Genomic DNA, 17288 nt, shown 5'->3' with positions numbered 1-17288 from the left:
GTGTGTGTGTGTGTGTGTGTGTGTGTGTGTGTGTGTGTGTGTGTGTGTGTGTGTGTGTGTGTGTGTGTGTGTGTGTGTGTGTGTGTGTGTGTGATTGGTAGGTTTAGGGGTAGGGGCAGTGTAAGGGGATAGAAAATACAGTTTGTACAGTATAAAAACCATTACGCCTATGGAATGTCCCCACATTTCACAAAACGTGTGTGTGTGTGTGTATGTGTGTGTGTGTGTGTGTGTGTGTGTGTGTGTGTGTGTGTGTGTGTGTGTGTGTGTGTGTGTGTGTGTGTGTGTGTGTGTGTGTGTGTGTGTGTGTGTTTGTAGCGCCGAATTTGGTTGAATCCTCAGACGTTCATGGATAACATCAGGAACTGTGAAGAAATGAAGATTTGTTTATAAATTTGACCTGACTGCATCTTACAAAATACTGGAAATGGCACAACTGAATCAAATTTTTAGTAGAATGAGAGCAGCTTAAAAGTAAACAAGGAAACTCCTAAGACTTATGTGAGTTTAACTTGCTTAACATTCTTGTGTTCTACTCAATGTATAGGAACTATTGCAAAATAAATAAATGGATACCTTTGTGCCTTTTTTACATTTACTAATGTAAATACAAAATGTAGCGTTACCTGTTGGATGTTCAGACTGATCTCTCCTTTCTTTTTGCTATCAAAGGCCTGGAAAACTCCTGTAACACATGCCAAAATCTGTGTTTCTAGTGCTTGGGTTTTATTTACACCTCACTTGTTATGGAAGATGCTGAATATTACTAATAGAAATCACAGATTTTACTGAATATTACTAATAAATCACAAATGCTTGCTTTGACATTCATCACCAAAGGCATCTTCCAGCAATATTGAGTCTAATCAGACCTTGAGGTTTTCTGTTTAATGTTTAATGCAGCGCTGTCACTTACGAAACATGTTCTCCAGACGCACGATGCACGTCAGGTAATCATCAAAATCAATCTCCAAGCTCTCGTCTGCGAACCGCAGACCTAGCAACTGCAGAATCTTATTGTTCAACTGCATCCCTGGATGAAGAAAACACAAACAGAGTCTAAATGGGTTTTTATATATATATATATATATATATATATATATATATATATATATAAATTTTATAAATTTATCTATTTAATAAATTAAATAAATAAAATTTTATTTAAAAATAAATACAATTTGATATATATATATATACACATACACACACACATTATTATTTAAAATAAATAAAAATGTGATAAATATATATAATATAATAATGATAGTAATCATAATAAACAGGTAAATCTAACAGTACAGTGCTAAATTGTAACAATTAACTTCATAGAAACAAAATATTTTCCAAATAATTTTTAGACAAATTCATAATATTCGTTTTCATTAATCTAATGAGCATATTTTGGGGGTCTGGTTCATAAAAACGATTGAAAACCCCTGGTCTAAATCGCGTACCAATAATTACCCTAGTATTATTTACTAATTATTTCTAAATAATTCTATTTAAAGGGATAGTTCACCCCAAAAATAAGAACGTGATGTTTATCTGCCTCAGAGGAATCCAACATATAGGTGTGTTTGTTTCTTCAGTTGAACACAAATAAAGATTTTAACTCTAACCGTTGCTCGTATAATGCATGTCAATGGGGTCTAATTCTAGCAACGGTTGAGTTAAAAATCTTCATTTGTGTTCTTCTGAAGAAATAAACACACCTACATGTTGGATTCCTCTGAGGTAAGCAGATAAACATCACATTTTCATTTCTGGGTGAACTGTCCCTTTAAATTGCGCCGTTTTAGTTGATGATCAGGCTGTCCTGTCCCGTGTGTTTACCTGCAGCGTTCAGAGCACTGCGGAGCTCGTAGGAAGACATGCGTCCTGAACGATCCGTGTCGTAAGACAGGAACAGCATCTACAATCGGCACAAGACACAACTTGGAAACTTCATTCTGAAAAATATGGTAGTTCATGACAAACGGACGATTAAATGTGTGATTCTGCAACTTACAATCCATTTCTTCAGCTTATCCCAGAAGACTTTGAACTCGCCGAATTCCAGCATTCCTGAGCCATCCACCTGTTCTCGGTTCAGGAAAACTGATAATATACAGTATTATTGTCATATTCCCTACAAACATGACAAGAGTTTCACTAGACATTCACTGTTAGTTTCTGGGACAGGAGTTGGTTAGTTGTTGTTGTTTTTAGATGAATAACACATAGACAGCCACTGAGAGGATACATCCATCAGGTTTATGATGCTGTGGCAGGTGTTGAGGGTCAATCCATCAAACTTCACCTCTTTCCCTGCAGAGACACAGGGTTACCTGACATGTTAGCTTTCATATGTATCACTGAATACTGAAATTATTCTTGGGTTAAGAAGCTTGAAAATGTTGACAGACTCACTTCTGCTCAGAACATTGTTCAGCACATGCTGCAGTTCTCTGGCGCTGATGGCTTTATCCTGCAGGGACACATTGGGAACTGTTTTACTGACTATGTGTAACACAGACTGTAACCAGACGAGGGCGCGCTCCGCCTGAACCACATCACTGCACCGCCACAGGGAACGTGTTTATCAGCCGAAACAATTAGGCCCAAAATATATATCTTAAAAAGTACCCTGTAAGATTTTAAATCAATATTTAAAATAATGAAACACGTTCACGGATGTCAGTTAATAGTCACATGACATCCAGCCTGTATGATGCAGGTATACTTTTTTAAACCTTTTTTATTACCGTACGCTTTTTTGGGGATTGTTCTTGTTTTTAATTAATGATTTGTTTAAATTTTATAATTTTTTTTAATGATTTACGTAGCCTATTAGTTTTATATAATCTCAAGAACATATGAAGGACCAAACCTGCATAAATTAAAAGTAAATAAATGAATAAATATAGCCTAGCCTACTCATAGCCTATGTAAATGAATAAACAGATAAATAGATCAATAAATGTGATAATAGAAAAACAAATAACAGAACAAATGACTTGATAAAATAAATATGAATAATTTTTTAATAAAAATATACTAAATCATTAAATTAAATTTTGTATTTCTTTCCCTTAATTTATTATTTTCTGCTTTTATTTATAGGCTATTAAAAAAAAAAGTTTAACTTTTATGAGCTCTTTGCGAGCACATGCAAAGTTTCTCACCGGAACCCAAAACATTTGAAGACAAATATTTTTTCCTCCATACTTCTCCCCTTCACCGTGTCTCTTTTAGGGGCTTCAATCCATAATATTTATTTTTTACATTATTATTTAATACATATTTTTCTTTATTATTATTATTAGCCTAGCTATTATGTGGCGGAAAGGAAACAAGCTTCCGTAGTTTTCTGTGTCTTACCGATCCGGCGATCTGTTCAAAAAGTCTCCTCAGGCCCTTCTCCTCATCTGTCTCTTCCTCAGGTGGGTTTGGCTTCGGTGGCTTTACAAATTAGACATAAACATACACTTTTAACTTACAACATCTGCTCACATTAAACTATTTACCCCCAAACAGTATTTGACTGAAAACTGACGAGTCTTGCACAAAGACACAAAAATAAACCATGGCATGAACCAATGATTAGATTTTTTTTGACTCACTTCTGGCAAATCTGCTTGAATAGTGTTTCCCATCTCACTGCAAACACAAAACATAATACATTATACAGTAATGTGCTGTAAAAATATATCTACTGAATATAATGAATATAACCTATTTGAGTATATTTAGAGGAACTACCTCACTGACCACCCTCTAACTAACAAAAATAATAAATGTTAGTTTCTGCCTAAGACACGACTCAGTTTCTCGTTGGAAATGTTATTTTATTTTATGGAAAACATGTTTTCCAAAATGCACTAAAGCAAACTTCATATGCTTAAATGATCAGTTATATAGAATATTCTTTAGTTCATTATCATTATATACAAAATCTGGCTGATAAAACCGAAGAGTATGTTGGATAGACATACATAGCTCCAGCTTTCTTCTCGGAGAAGATCCGGATTAGGAAGTCGGCCTCTTTGTGCGGCTGGAAGGTGGTCGGCACCAACAGGTAATTTCCTGGTGGCAGTCGGAAGCGTTCGGACACCTCCCTCATGTTGACGTAACTACGGCTCCGCGCTTTAGAGCCATTATAGCGGAAAAAGTCCTTCCCCTGGTGGTCTTGATCATCAGGAGCCTATGGGTACGGTAAAGGGAGCAGGTCAGACTTTTGTGGAGCTAGAAGCACTTCAAGAAGTTCTCCAGAGTCGGACAGAGTACACAGCTTCATTACTTGAGTAAAAGTACAGATAAGCCCTGCTAAATTTTACTCGAGTACAAGTAAAAACACTACAGTCAGATGTCTACTTAAGTAAAAGTACTGAAGTACTTGGTTTTAAAAGTACTTGAGGAGCAAGAGTACATTTTCTAAATATTGCATTACTCCTGCCACAGTGCTTACTTTTATGTGCAGAAACATCCTACATGGAGTTATGAAAAATATTAATGTTAAAGGGGGGGTGAAATGCTGTTTCATGCATACAGAGCTTTTTACACCTTTAAAGACTTGGATTCCCATCCTAAACATAGACAAAGTTTCAAAAACTAATGTTGGACGTTTGATGGAGTATTTCTGTGTTAAAAATACTCCTTCCGGTTTCTCACAAGTTTCGGCGAGTTTTTTTCGAGTATGGGTCTACTTGACGTTAAATAGAGCGGAAGGTCCTTGTATGGGCTGTACGGGCTCTTCTCCCGGTAGGGTGCGCGCGCGCGTGACTAGAGGGAGAGAGGAAATGCACGCCGTAAACAGTCTCTCAGGTGCAGATCCAGTCGTCCGTGAACACTTATGACGCGCCGCGCTCCACTTTATTCCTATGGGTGACGTCGAGCGACTTCAGCGCTTCAGCACAGCATTCCGGGAAGGCAGCGCTGCATTTGAACCGATTTGAACGCAGAAATGACGGGAAGCTTCAAGGCATCGCTTCAGTCGCGTCGCAAAGTGGATTTCCACGGTCACTGCTGTCACAGGACTTCACCAAATCATACCAAAGAAGTGTGTTTTTGACAGAGCGATCCTGCTTTGGAAGATGCCGGTGAGTAAATCAACTTCAAATGTCTCTGCTATTGGCTACCGTCGCATGAGTAAACATCAGTAAACGATATGATCGCGTGCTTCGTCATTCAAATGCGCTAACGGTTACTCCATTGTTGTTCTGTATAACGTTACACTATTCTGACTCTGACGTGCAAAACCGTTTTGCTTGCTACCTCTAAGGTCTAGTCACATACAATAGTCCATAAACCGAATCATGTCCTCATAAACTGCACACAAAGGCCCCTAAATACAGTACATACCACAGAGACGGACATCCTGATGTTGCCGTTTCTCCTGTTCAATTTATTTCAGCCTCAGATATGATTCTGGATCATTATCTGTATTAGCTGAGATAGATGGGTTTCTCCACGCTTGAGGACGTCACCGCTTTGCGCGCTTGTTATTCTTTAGCTCCGCCTACACGATACGCCTCCAGGCGCTCGGTTTTTTCCGGAAAGACTCGGTACAGCCCATATTTCTTTTATAAATATGATAAAACTAAAGACTTTTCGGAGATATGAAGGATGCAATACTACTCTATAGGTACTCAAGATTGACATGAGATTGACTGAAACTGAGTGTTTCACCCCCCCTTTAAAACCTTAGAGAATGTAAAAGTTATTGAAAGTAAAATCAAGTAATTTTCATCTTTTTACCATGTTGCTTTATTTAACATTTCTCACTTGTCCACAAGGCAATAGCACAAAGGCAACGCTCTGACAAACCTCTGCTAGAGTTTAAATGGATTTTTTGCAGCCACATTTGAACCTGACTGTGTTAAACACACCGCACGGGTTGGCTTATTCCATCCATTGTTTCGTCCATTGTTTCGTTCATGGTTTCATCTCTTATCTAAATCTGACCTGGCGGAAAGCTGAAGGGGATTGCTTACAGGCCGTCCCAATCAGTGGCGCCTGCACAATCCAATCACATTTGAGAGGAAGACAACAAATTGAAGGTTTCCTAGTGGGCTTTTTTAGAAGTAGTAACTATGGATAGAAATGTAGTGGAGTAAAGAGTACAATATTTGCCTCTCAAATGTACTTGAGCAAAGTCATGAGTACTCCCCAAAAATTATGTTTGAGTAAAGTACAGATCCCTCAAAATTGTACTTAAGTACTGTACTCAAGTAAATGTACTCTACTACTGCCTGGCTCTGAAGTTCTCTAAACTCATCTACGTTTTATCTTTCTCACCTCGTAAATGGCAAAGCCGACGGTCTCCATGTCAAGCCCCTCTTTCCTGAGCCGACGGCGGTTCTTCTGCAGCAGGGCCACAATGACGCTACACAACTTATCCCCATCATCTGGATCTTTCAGACGAAGCTTAAATTGCGGGTTTGTCCAGAATGTGTCTGAGAAGATAAAGAGGAACGCAAATGTTGGTCTATGAAACACTAAAGAATGAAATTTCTGTTGCCTCATGTTTAAGGGTGCGTTCACACTTGTAGTTCGGTTTGTTTGGTCCGGATCAAAAAACAAAAACAAAACATAGTCCTGGTCCGCTTAGCGTTCACACTGGCATTTTTAACACACTTAAGTTACAGACCCAAAGGTATAGGGAGACGTTCTTAACCTGATTGGTCGGCTTATATGACGTAGGAGCTTGCTTGCCGAACTTTCAAAACAATTCTGTGTGCTGGATTAAACGTCATCATTTTATCCGTGTACATATGGTTTTATTTTTACCAGCTGAGAACTCACGAAGATCTCATAAAATGTTCAAAACTTTCAAAACAGCAGCAGGATTTCCTCAGTTGCAGAAACAAAGATCGGCTGTAAAAGAGACGGCAGTTGAGTACCAACTAATGGCCAACACAGGTCCTTTGATGATAAGAACCAGATGTGCTTTTTGTGTGTTTTTCTAGCATTTTCAAAACGTGCTCGTCGGACCAAATATTGATGAGGAACTTACCTCCTCGTTGCTCCACGTTTGCCCTCAACTCATTTTGGATACACCGATCTTTCCGCGTCGTCAAATCAGCTGACTATGCGTCGCATCTTGTGACATTACTTCCTGTTTTTGGTTCGTCTACATGTCTTTGGTCCGTGTTGCGTTCATATATCAGTCGAATCGCACCAGAGTTCGTTTAGAAGCGGACCGATACTCATCTTTTTAGCGGTCTCGGTCCGCTTGTTTGGTGCGCACCAGGGTTCGGATGGCAGCGTTCACATATGTTCAAAGAACCGCACAAACCGAGCAATCGCACCAGGGTTTATTTTAATCCAACCAAACATGACAAGTGTGAACGCACCCTAAATGTCCATACTTTTAAGATGAAATCTACACAAATACTGACCGATGTAGTTCCTGCAGCCGCCAGCCGTGGAGCCCCTGATCCAGTTGCCCTCAAACAGGTTGACCTCCCACTTCTTCGTACTGTCTTCGGACAGAGAGTCTGGAGTCAGGTTACAGATCTCGATCTTATCGTAGTTGGCTTTGAAGTCTCCAAACTCCATCCTGCAACACAAGAAGTCATTACAGAGTTAATACCGCAGGCCTGGAGGAGCTTACTGGACGCTTGTTCAGCAGAAACTTCTCCGAGCCGTTTTAGTGAAATCGTTTCAGATTAATTAGCCTGGTGTGAACTGGGCCGGTGGGCCGTACCTACCAGAACTCTCCGTCATCCAAGGAGTTATGAAGCAATCGGTTCTTCTCTGCACTGTCAATGGAGCTCCATTCCCTGGAGCTGAAAACACAAAATATGGAGCATTTACACAGACATACCTGGTGCTAATGTAATATATTTAGTTATTAAAGCTGCACTATGTATTTTTCCGTCTGCTTGAAGGTCTGCTAGAACTTGTAATCTTCTGTAACCTATTACATTTCAAAAGTAACCTTTCCAACACTGTATATTGGCTAATACCATTGTTTTTTGGAGGCTTTTTTGTAATGTAAAACCTAACTGGTTTAATGAAATACTTATTTTTTTATAAATTCTTTGTAAATTCTCTTGTTGAATAAAAAGATACAATAACACATTCTCATAAATGTGTGCATTTTTCACATAGTGCATATTGCATTCTATTAGACATCTGCAACGGTATATGACACAAGACTGTCTAATCTCTATAATATTTCTTGACAATTATTTTATGATTTATTTTCATTTTTAAGAATGCACGATATTGGATTTTTGCCGATATCCGATATGCCAATTTTTTCAGCTCATTTTGGCCGATGCCGATATATGTTTATTTTTTCCCTTTGTTTGGAAACGACACCATTTTGAGCAATTTTTTTTTTTTTTTTTTAAGATTTCTGAGGTCTCCTTACTAAAAGGATTCTTGTTGAAGATAAATAGATGTCAATACAGTTCTTTTTATGATAAGAGTATATTAAAAGCCCTGAAAATAATAACAAAAGCCATCATTTTTCACCCCATATCCAGCTGTAACATAAATATTGTATTTTTGGATTTAACGTTTGTGCAAATGAAGTGGGGGTGGCATGACATCCGTACAGATTAAAACACTGTATATAAAAGTATTTAATTTACAAGTGTCATGCTTGTGATTTATGACATCATTACTGATTTGTTTATTCAGAACAAGAAGTAACTTCAATTTATTTGTGTATTCTACTTTCCATTGTATAACTGTAACAACAGTGTATATATCGGTACACTACATGTATATATATGAAGGTTGCTAGGCAACGTGGGGGAGAGGACGCTGGCGTTGTCTGTTCGCCGCTTCTCCACCCACAAATCATGTTAATGTACTATTAGATTTAGATTTTATTTTATTTCCTTATGTTTGTTACTAGTCTAACAGTCAGAGCTACAATTGGGACTGTTGCTGATTGCTGACAGCCACTGAGAGGACGTTGTTCGTCGTTTCGCCGTTTTCCACAGCTTCTCTAATGTTTATGTTTGAATTGCTGCGGTTGCTTCTTGTTTGGAGGACATTTGATGTTTCTCGCCGCGACTGCTCACTGGTGGTCTCCCTTGGGCTTAAGCTGCACGGTGGCTGAAGTTTGCACCGGGCTAGCGTCATCCGGGCCAGTGTCATCGGCGTCCGGCATGATGTTGGGAAGTTCCGCTTCTCGGCTGCGCCGCTGTTCCATCCTGCATTGCGGCCGTGGAGCGGCTTGGACTTCTGCGCCGACCCCGGTGTGTCCACAGAAGTGCCCGGAGAGCTTTGTCTGCCTCCTGCATGGTGCTGCGCGATCCCCATCGTTTGAATCGTCATGAAGACCCATCATCTGGTCTTCAGCTGTCATGCCTCGACGATGTCATCAGGACACTGGCGCTGGGAGAAATGTAAAACATGGAGTGGACCACAGTGTGCTGCGGAGCTAACAGAGACTTCCACCATCAGCTCTGTTTCTGTTCACCATCAGCTCTGTTTCTGTTCACCATCAGCTCTGTTTTCTGTTCACCATCAGCTCTGTTTCTGTTCACCATCAGCTCTGTTTTCTGTTCACCATCAGCTCTGTTTTCTGTTCACCATCAGCTCTGTTTCTGTTCACCATCAGCTCTGTTTCTGTTCACCCTCAGCTCTGTTTCTGTTCACCATCAGCTCTGTTTTCTGTTCACCATCAGCTCTGTTTCTGTTCACCATCAGCTCTGTTTCTGTTCACCATCAGCTCTGCTTCTGTTCACCATCAGCTCTGTTTCTGTTCACCATCAGCTCTGTTTCTGTTCACCATCAGCTCTGTTTTCTGTTCACCATCAGCTCTGCTTCTGTTCACCATCAGCTCTGTTTCTGTTCACCATCAGCTCTGTTTCTGTTCACCATCAGCTCTGTTTCTGTTCACCATCAGCTCTGTTTCTGTTCACCATCAGCTCTGTTTCTGTTCACCATCAGCTCTGTTTCTGTTCACCATCAGCTCTGTTTCTGTTCACCATCAGCTCTGTTTTCTGTTCACCATCAGCTCTGCTTCTGTTCACCATCAGCTCTGTTTCTGTTCACCATCAGCTCTGTTTCTGTTCACCATCAGCTCTGTTTCTGTTCACCATCAGCTCTGCTTCTGTTCACCATCAGCTCTGTTTCTGTTCACCATCAGCTCTGTTTCTGTTCACCATCAGCTCTGTTTCTGTTCACCATCAGCTCTGCTTCTGTTCACCATCAGCTCTGTTTCTGTTCACCATCAGCTCTGCTTCTGTTCACCATCAGCTCTGTTTCTGTTATGTTTTCTGTGTTGGTTAATTGTTTGTAGTATTCTATATTTTTACTTGTTATTAATTTTTTTTGTTATTTTTTCCCCCCTTTGTTGCACTTTGAGATTCTTCGGAATGAAAAGTGCGTTATAAATAAAATCTATTATTATTATTATTATTATTATATATATATCGGTACACGACATGTATATATATCGGTACACTACATGTATTTATATATCGGTACACGACATGTATATATATATCGGTACACGACATGTATATATATATATATATATATATATATATATATATATATCGGTACACTACATGTATATATATATATATCGGTACACTACATGTATATATATATATATCGGCACACTACATGTATATATATATATATATATATATCGGTACACGACATGTATATATATATATCTATATCGGTACACTACATGTATATATATATCGGTACACTACATGTATATATATCGGTACACTACATGTATATATATATATCGGTACACTACATGTATATATATATCGGCACACTACATGTATATATATATCGGTACACGACATGTATATATATATATATATATATATATATATATATATATATATATATATATATATATATATATATATATATATATATATATATATATATATATATATATATATCGGTACACTACATGTATATATATATCGGTACACTACATGTATATATATATCGGCACACTACATGTATATATATATATCGGTACACGACATGTATATATATATATATCTATATCGGTACACTACATGTATATATATATATCGGTACACTACATGTATATATATATATCGGTACACTACATGTATATATATATATCGGTACACTACATGTATATATATATATATATATCGGTACACTACATGTATATATATATATCGGTACACTACATGTATATATATATATCGGTACACGACATGTATATATATATATATATATATCTATATCGGTACACTACATGTATATATATATATCGGTACACTACATGTATATATATATATATATATATCGGTACACGACATGTATATATATATATATCGGTACACTACATGTATATATATCGGTCTGGCGGGCGGGCACTAGGGCCTGGAGGAGGCTTCTGCTGCTGCTGTGGAGGTTGCTGCACGCACTAGAGAGTGGAGAGACGCGATGGGCTTGTTTTGGATTAGTTTTGGTCTAGTTGTTGTGAAAACCAGGCAAATCTGCCGCTGACGGTCATGCGCATTCACAAATTCGAGGGAGCATTTAAAAACAGTCAATATAAATCACTGTACATGCAATGCATTTGCTTGTTTTCACTTGAAGAATGACCGCAGTGCTGACATGGTCCCGTCGCTGTAGCACTCCTTGCACACGTGAGTTATTGCAGGCGCATATCAACACATTATCATATCGGCAAGGCAGATCGGCATAATTTTTTCATATTCCGATGTTGTGCCGATAATATCGTGCATCCCTATTTAATAAACAGACTTTTTCTTGAATTATGTGATCAATTAGTGGATGCCTACTTGTCACTCCAGGGCCCGTTCCACTCCACCTGACCCCAGGGGTTACGGACACGAATCAGCTGGACCTTTGTTCCTCTGTAGTTGACCTGAAGAGGCAAGACGAATTAGAGAGAGAAAACTGAATCTAAGCTAAAAAAGAGAAGATAATAAACAAACATCTTGATTAAATGAAGGTTGATGTGGTTACCTCATCCACTCCAGTGATGGAGTAAGCATGGCCTTTAACCAGACCGGTAGTGGTTTGGGCTTCGGATTCAGCAGAACTTGTGATCTAGCGATATGAAAACACAAACATCTGGAAACCGGGAACGAAAGACTACAGTATGTTATTGATCTCAATTTGAATCGAACTTCGCTTACGTCGATGGAGCAGCCGAGCATGGACCCCCTCTCCAAGGCTTTCTTGAGGATGATGAAGAGGTTGTTGGGTGCGGTTTTCGTCTCGTACATCTCCCCCACGCCTCCGGTGAAGTCCTCCATCGCCTCCATTGTGCTTCCACCTTTCAGGGATTCATAGCTGCCGTTCAGTCTGAGAGACGCACACAGGATTGAGTTTGACACCCCAAAACTAGATTTAACAGGAAGTCATTTTATTTGTAAATTAAGAGCATACTTGGCATAGGCCTTCTCCAGTAGCGCACTCCAGAACTCGGTTTGGTCCGCGGAGTGGAGGAACACCAGCTTGTCCCTCACACACGGGAGTCTGTCATCCACCACCACATCCATCCATTTATTATGCTGCCAGAACTGCACAAGAAGGTACGTTTGATCAGAGTTCAAGACCATTGTGAACCTGTAGACCTACAGCGAGCGAGACTCACCTGGAAATGGAAGATGCCGGCATACCCGCGATCAAAGCTCTGGTCATGGGGTACGACCCTCTTCAGCGTTTCCTCATGGAGGGTCAGGGAGGCGACCGCTGCCAACAGCCAGCAGTCTCCTGCACGGGCATGAAGGACAACTGATTTAATGCATGGCCATTTATAATATGTGAACCTGGACCGCAAAACCAGTCATAAGGATTTGAAAATCTGGGATATATATATAAAAAATGGAACGTGTATTGTTGGCTATTGCCACAGATATACCTGTGCAACTCATGACTCAGCGACTGATGGTTCAGGGTCACATATGATTATTATAGATAGTTTCATTCATTGGTCATTGAAGGTGTTTTGCTCATTGTAGGGTTTCATTTGACAAAAAAACATTTGAGTAACCTGAAACGAGACAAATTACCCAGCTGCCCCTGACAGATGTCTGTCCTGGTGGCTCCTCCTGTGATGAATTGTGGGTTTTTGCAGATTTCCTGAATTTGAACAGATAAATATAAATCAGTTGAACAAATCTGATAACACCCATCCTTCCGTTGATCTATACATCCACTGTCTGTCCATCACAAAAAGGAAAAAGGAAGTCCCACACGCTATTTACAAAAGTATCAAGAATAACTATTTGCAATGCTTCGGTCCCAGGACTGTGATCAGGCATACACTATATTGCGAAAAGTATTGACAGTATTGAAAAGCCTTTACATGCACATGAACTTTAATGACATCCCATTCTTAATCCGTGGGGTTTATTATGGAGTTGGCCCACTCTTTGCCACCCTCTTCTGTGTATTTATGGGAATTTTTGACCATTCTTCTAGAAGCACATTTGTGAGGTCAGGCACTGATGTTGGACGAGAAGGCCTGGCTCTCAGTCTCCGCTCAAATTCATTCTAAAGGTGATCTATCGGGTTGAGCTCAGGACTCTGTGCAGGCCAGTCCAGTTCCTCCACACCAAACTCACTCATCCATGTCTTTATGGACCGATGCTTTGTGCACTGGTGCGCAGTCATGCTGGAACAGGAAGGGGTCGTCCCCAATCTGTTCCCACAAAGTTGGGAGCATGAAATTGTCCAAAATATCTTGGAATGAAGCATTAAGAGTTCCTTTCACTGGAACTAAGGGGCCAAGCCCAACCTCTGAAAAACAACCCCACACCATAATCCCCCTACACCAAACTTTACACTTGGCATAATGCAGTCAGGCAAGTACTGTTCTCCTGGCAACCGCCTAACCCAGACTCGTCCATGGGATTGCCAGATAGAGAAGTGTGATTGATAACTTCAGAGATCACGTCTCACTGCTCTAGAGTCCAGTGGCAGCTGCTTTAATCCACTGCATCCCACGCTTTGCATTGCTCTTGGTGATGAAAGGCTTGGATGAGCTGCTCGGCCATGGAAACTCAATCCATGAAGCTCTCTACACACTGATCTAAAGCTCATCTGAAAGCCGCTGAAGTTTGGAGGTCTGTAGCTATTGACTCTGCAGAAAGTTGGCGCACACTTTGACTCTCAGCATGTGCTGACCCCACTCTGTGATTTTTATGCAGCCTACAGAACCACTTTGTGGCTGAGTTGCTGTTGTTCCCAATTGCTTCTACTTTGTTATAACACCACTAACAGTTGACTGTGGAATATATTTAGTAGATAGGAAACTTCACTAATGGATTTATTGCCAGGTGGCAACCTATCACAGTATCACGCATGAGTTCACTGAGCTCCTGAGAGCGACCCATTCTTACACAAATGTTTGTAGAAGCGTCTGTATGTTTAGTGCTTGATTTATACACCTGTGGCCACGGGAGTGATTGAACACCTGCATTCAGTGATTTGGAGGGATGCCCTAATACATTTGGAAATATATATATATATATATATATATATATATATATATATATATATATATATATATATATATATATATATATATGGGACCGAAATGTTGCAAATAAAGACATTTTTGATACTTTGTGATAGAGTGTGAGACTTTCTTTTGTTTTTTGACCTTTTTTGGTTCTCTCTTACGCACCTATCCATCACCTACAGGTGTGCGAGGGTAATTGTTAATAGAAGAAAAACTTTTAGTTTTTTGACCTTTTTTGGGTTCTTTAGAAAAACAAATCTGACAAGAGTTGGTTAGTGTGCGTTGTTCATACAACAGTAAACTTTGCTCCTATTAATTCTGCTGCTGTTAATTTTTAACAACAGCTGCTTTTTACAGACATTTCCAGAAGTTACGACACATCACATGACCAGCTGTTACAAATGAAGCGTTTGATTAAAGACAGCAGGAGGTGTGTGAACGCCCATGATGCCTGTGTGAGGTGTGTTCACATTCACGAGCCCACACTCTTCACTCGCCGCATATCTAAGGTCGTTCTACAGGAACACCCTGGAATGAAATGCAGTTGTAGTTTCATTCAGAGGTCCTTAAAGTCCCACAAGCATAAGGGGTGTGGATCATATGTCATTCATCACAACCACTGATAACCTGCTCTTAATCTCAGCCGACTGGCCCAATAACTAAATAAAACCATCCACTTTATATTTCAACAATCAACGACATGCATTCTGTGCATGCCGACATTCCACCTGCATTCCTGACCTGTTGCATGCACACCGTCTCCAATGGCTAAAAATGTATTTAATGCACAGTTATGAGCTTTTATTGTGTGGACAACCTAGGATTTGTTTCCCAAAAGCATTGTGAGCCTAGTTGACCTTAAAGACCAAAGGGGGGTTTCACAGCAATGCCATAAAAGAACCATTTTGGGTTTCTCAAAGACTAAAAAAGACAAGTTTTTTCAAAGACAAGAAGGTTTGTGGGTAAAAATCAGGGAATAGTGATTGAAATGGATGCTATGAACGTGTTTGAGAAAGAAATGAATGAGGGGTGTTCTCATTAAGGTGGTACATGTGTGTAGACTGTAAACTGGAGGATATTTTTTATCATTTTTTTCTAACCACTATTGAGTATTTTAATATTTGTATTGTTTTATTCTCTTTACAACTGTTTTAATTATCCTTGTTTTTATTTTTAATTCTTACATGGTATTCTTATTTCTCATGCATATGTTATCAATATTTAAATTAATTTCTATGTAAAGCACTTTGAATTGCCATTGGGTATAAAATGTGCTATACAAATAAACTTGCCTTCCTTTGGCTCTTCTCAAAGAGCCTTTCAGTAATCAATTAAAAGAACTGTAATTTGAGAAAACATTTAAAATATCCAAGAACATTCAGTGATCAATTAAAAGGTCCCATGGCTGTCAGATGTTCTTTATGGAAACATCAATGGCAGTGATTATTGGCAATGGTTCGTTGACATTTTATAGACTTGTAACAATGCTTTTGGGAAATGCAGCTCTGGTTGATTCAATGCCTGGAATTACTCTGCAAACTTGTGTGACAGGTTTTAAAATGTGCACACTTGCGTAATGAAACATGTTAATTGCATGGAAAAGGAAATCAGTCGTCTGCCATAACAGTCAAAAATCATGTCAACGTTTTTAATTAGCAAATCAGTTGGTAATTACTAACCGTAAAAACCACTCCCATTCATTCATGCAAACATGAACTGGAGGATCATCAGAGAATGCAATACTTCTACCCCATTCAATAATAAATCCCTTTAACTTTATTACTTTAACTTTAATAATGCCTTTATCTGCCACTAAAGTGACTAAATTCAGAATTTCATCCTTCATTAGTGTTGAGGTAAATCTTTTGATTTGATAATTCCACACATTTGTAGGGTTATGCTCAATTTTTATCTTATAGATTTCAGGGAACACCCTCAAGTGTCACACACAATTCCCTCTGCAGTGTCCATTTATATGAAATATATCCCATTTAAAGTTATCTGCAACAATAGGAGATCTTTCTCCATCAAATCCAGCGTGTTTGTAATAAAGTTGGGGCCTCGTTTTGTTTGGGTGAACAAGTCTTGTTTGATATTGCAGTGAGTTATTGAAGTCAAAATTGCATAAAATAACCCAGATTATCCCAATATGTCATACCCGAGATGCATCAACTCTTAATTTCCGCAGGAACCTTATCCAGGTGTCAAAAATGAGGCATCTTGCAGAATCATGCACTCTAGAAATTGGGTTGTTTGAATGGGTCCATTCACTGTGGGTTCAAACAACCCAATTTCTGGGTTTGTCCATTTTCAGCCCAACTTGGGTTGTTTTTAACCCAGCATTGTTTAGTGTGTGAAGTGCTCACTTACCCCCGGCCTCTTCCACTCAAAGTTAACCGGGACCCTCTGGCTGAAGAAGATCGAGTCTTCCACGGCAGGGAAGTCTGGATCCTCAAACAACTTTCCCTTCTGCAAACACTCCAGCCGGAGCTGTTCAAAAGTCTTCCCGTCCGCCTGTGTGCTCTCCACTAGGGTCGCCTGGCCCGAGCCACTCGTCGGATTCACAGTGTAGGGCATCTTCAAATCAGCTGCAAGCCAAACTCCAAAAACCACAGAGAGGACACTTGTAGAGGACACAGAAGACACCTGTCTTCAGGAGCAGTAAGCGTGCGTATGTGCGAGATAAACTCAGCCACACTGGCCGATGGACAGGCTTGTCAAGTTGGCGTCACACCCATCAAAAGCAGAAACTGGTTAGGGTGAAAGCGGGCACGCCCGTTTGTGAGGAGGCGGATCAGCCGCTGCATGAGAGCTTTACTATGGTATTACTGTA

At 39.6% G+C, this 17288-nt stretch overlaps 1 protein-coding gene across 1 annotated transcript; it reads right to left on the bottom strand.

The window, feature by feature from the left end:
* Positions 1-290: 290 nt before the first annotated feature.
* capn9 (calpain 9) lies at positions 291-17210 on the bottom strand. Its single transcript, XM_067440807.1, has 20 exons — positions 16826-17210; positions 13002-13071; positions 12584-12702; positions 12376-12509; positions 12123-12291; positions 11950-12033; positions 11763-11848; positions 7695-7772; positions 7383-7543; positions 6280-6437; positions 3978-4186; positions 3606-3642; positions 3364-3444; positions 2413-2470; positions 2246-2310; positions 2012-2080; positions 1837-1915; positions 917-1033; positions 627-685; positions 291-365 (listed from the first exon to the last, which is right to left on the bottom strand). The coding sequence occupies exons 1-20, from the start codon at positions 17030-17032 to the stop codon at positions 339-341; spliced, it is 2067 nt and encodes a 688-aa protein (XP_067296908.1). The 5' UTR covers positions 17033-17210; the 3' UTR covers positions 291-338.
* Positions 17211-17288: the final 78 nt, after the last annotated feature.

This window comes from Pseudorasbora parva, chromosome 4 (genome assembly GCF_024679245.1).
Source record: "Pseudorasbora parva isolate DD20220531a chromosome 4, ASM2467924v1, whole genome shotgun sequence".
NCBI lineage: Eukaryota > Metazoa > Chordata > Actinopteri > Cypriniformes > Gobionidae > Pseudorasbora > Pseudorasbora parva.
This window is presented reverse-complemented; position numbering and strand designations above follow the sequence as displayed.

Coding starts and splice junctions, on each gene's coding strand:
- capn9 (XM_067440807.1), bottom strand. CDS start 17,032: ATGCCCTACACTGTGAATCCGACGAGTGGCTCGGGCCAGGCGACCCTA. Junction 7,773..11,762: donor AACGGGCCCTGGAGTGACAA/GTAGGCATCCAC, acceptor TTGTGTTTTCAG/CTCCAGGGAATGGAGCTCCA. Junction 1,916..2,011: donor ATAAGCTGAAGAAATGGATT/GTAAGTTGCAGA, acceptor TGCCGATTGTAG/ATGCTGTTCCTGTCTTACGA.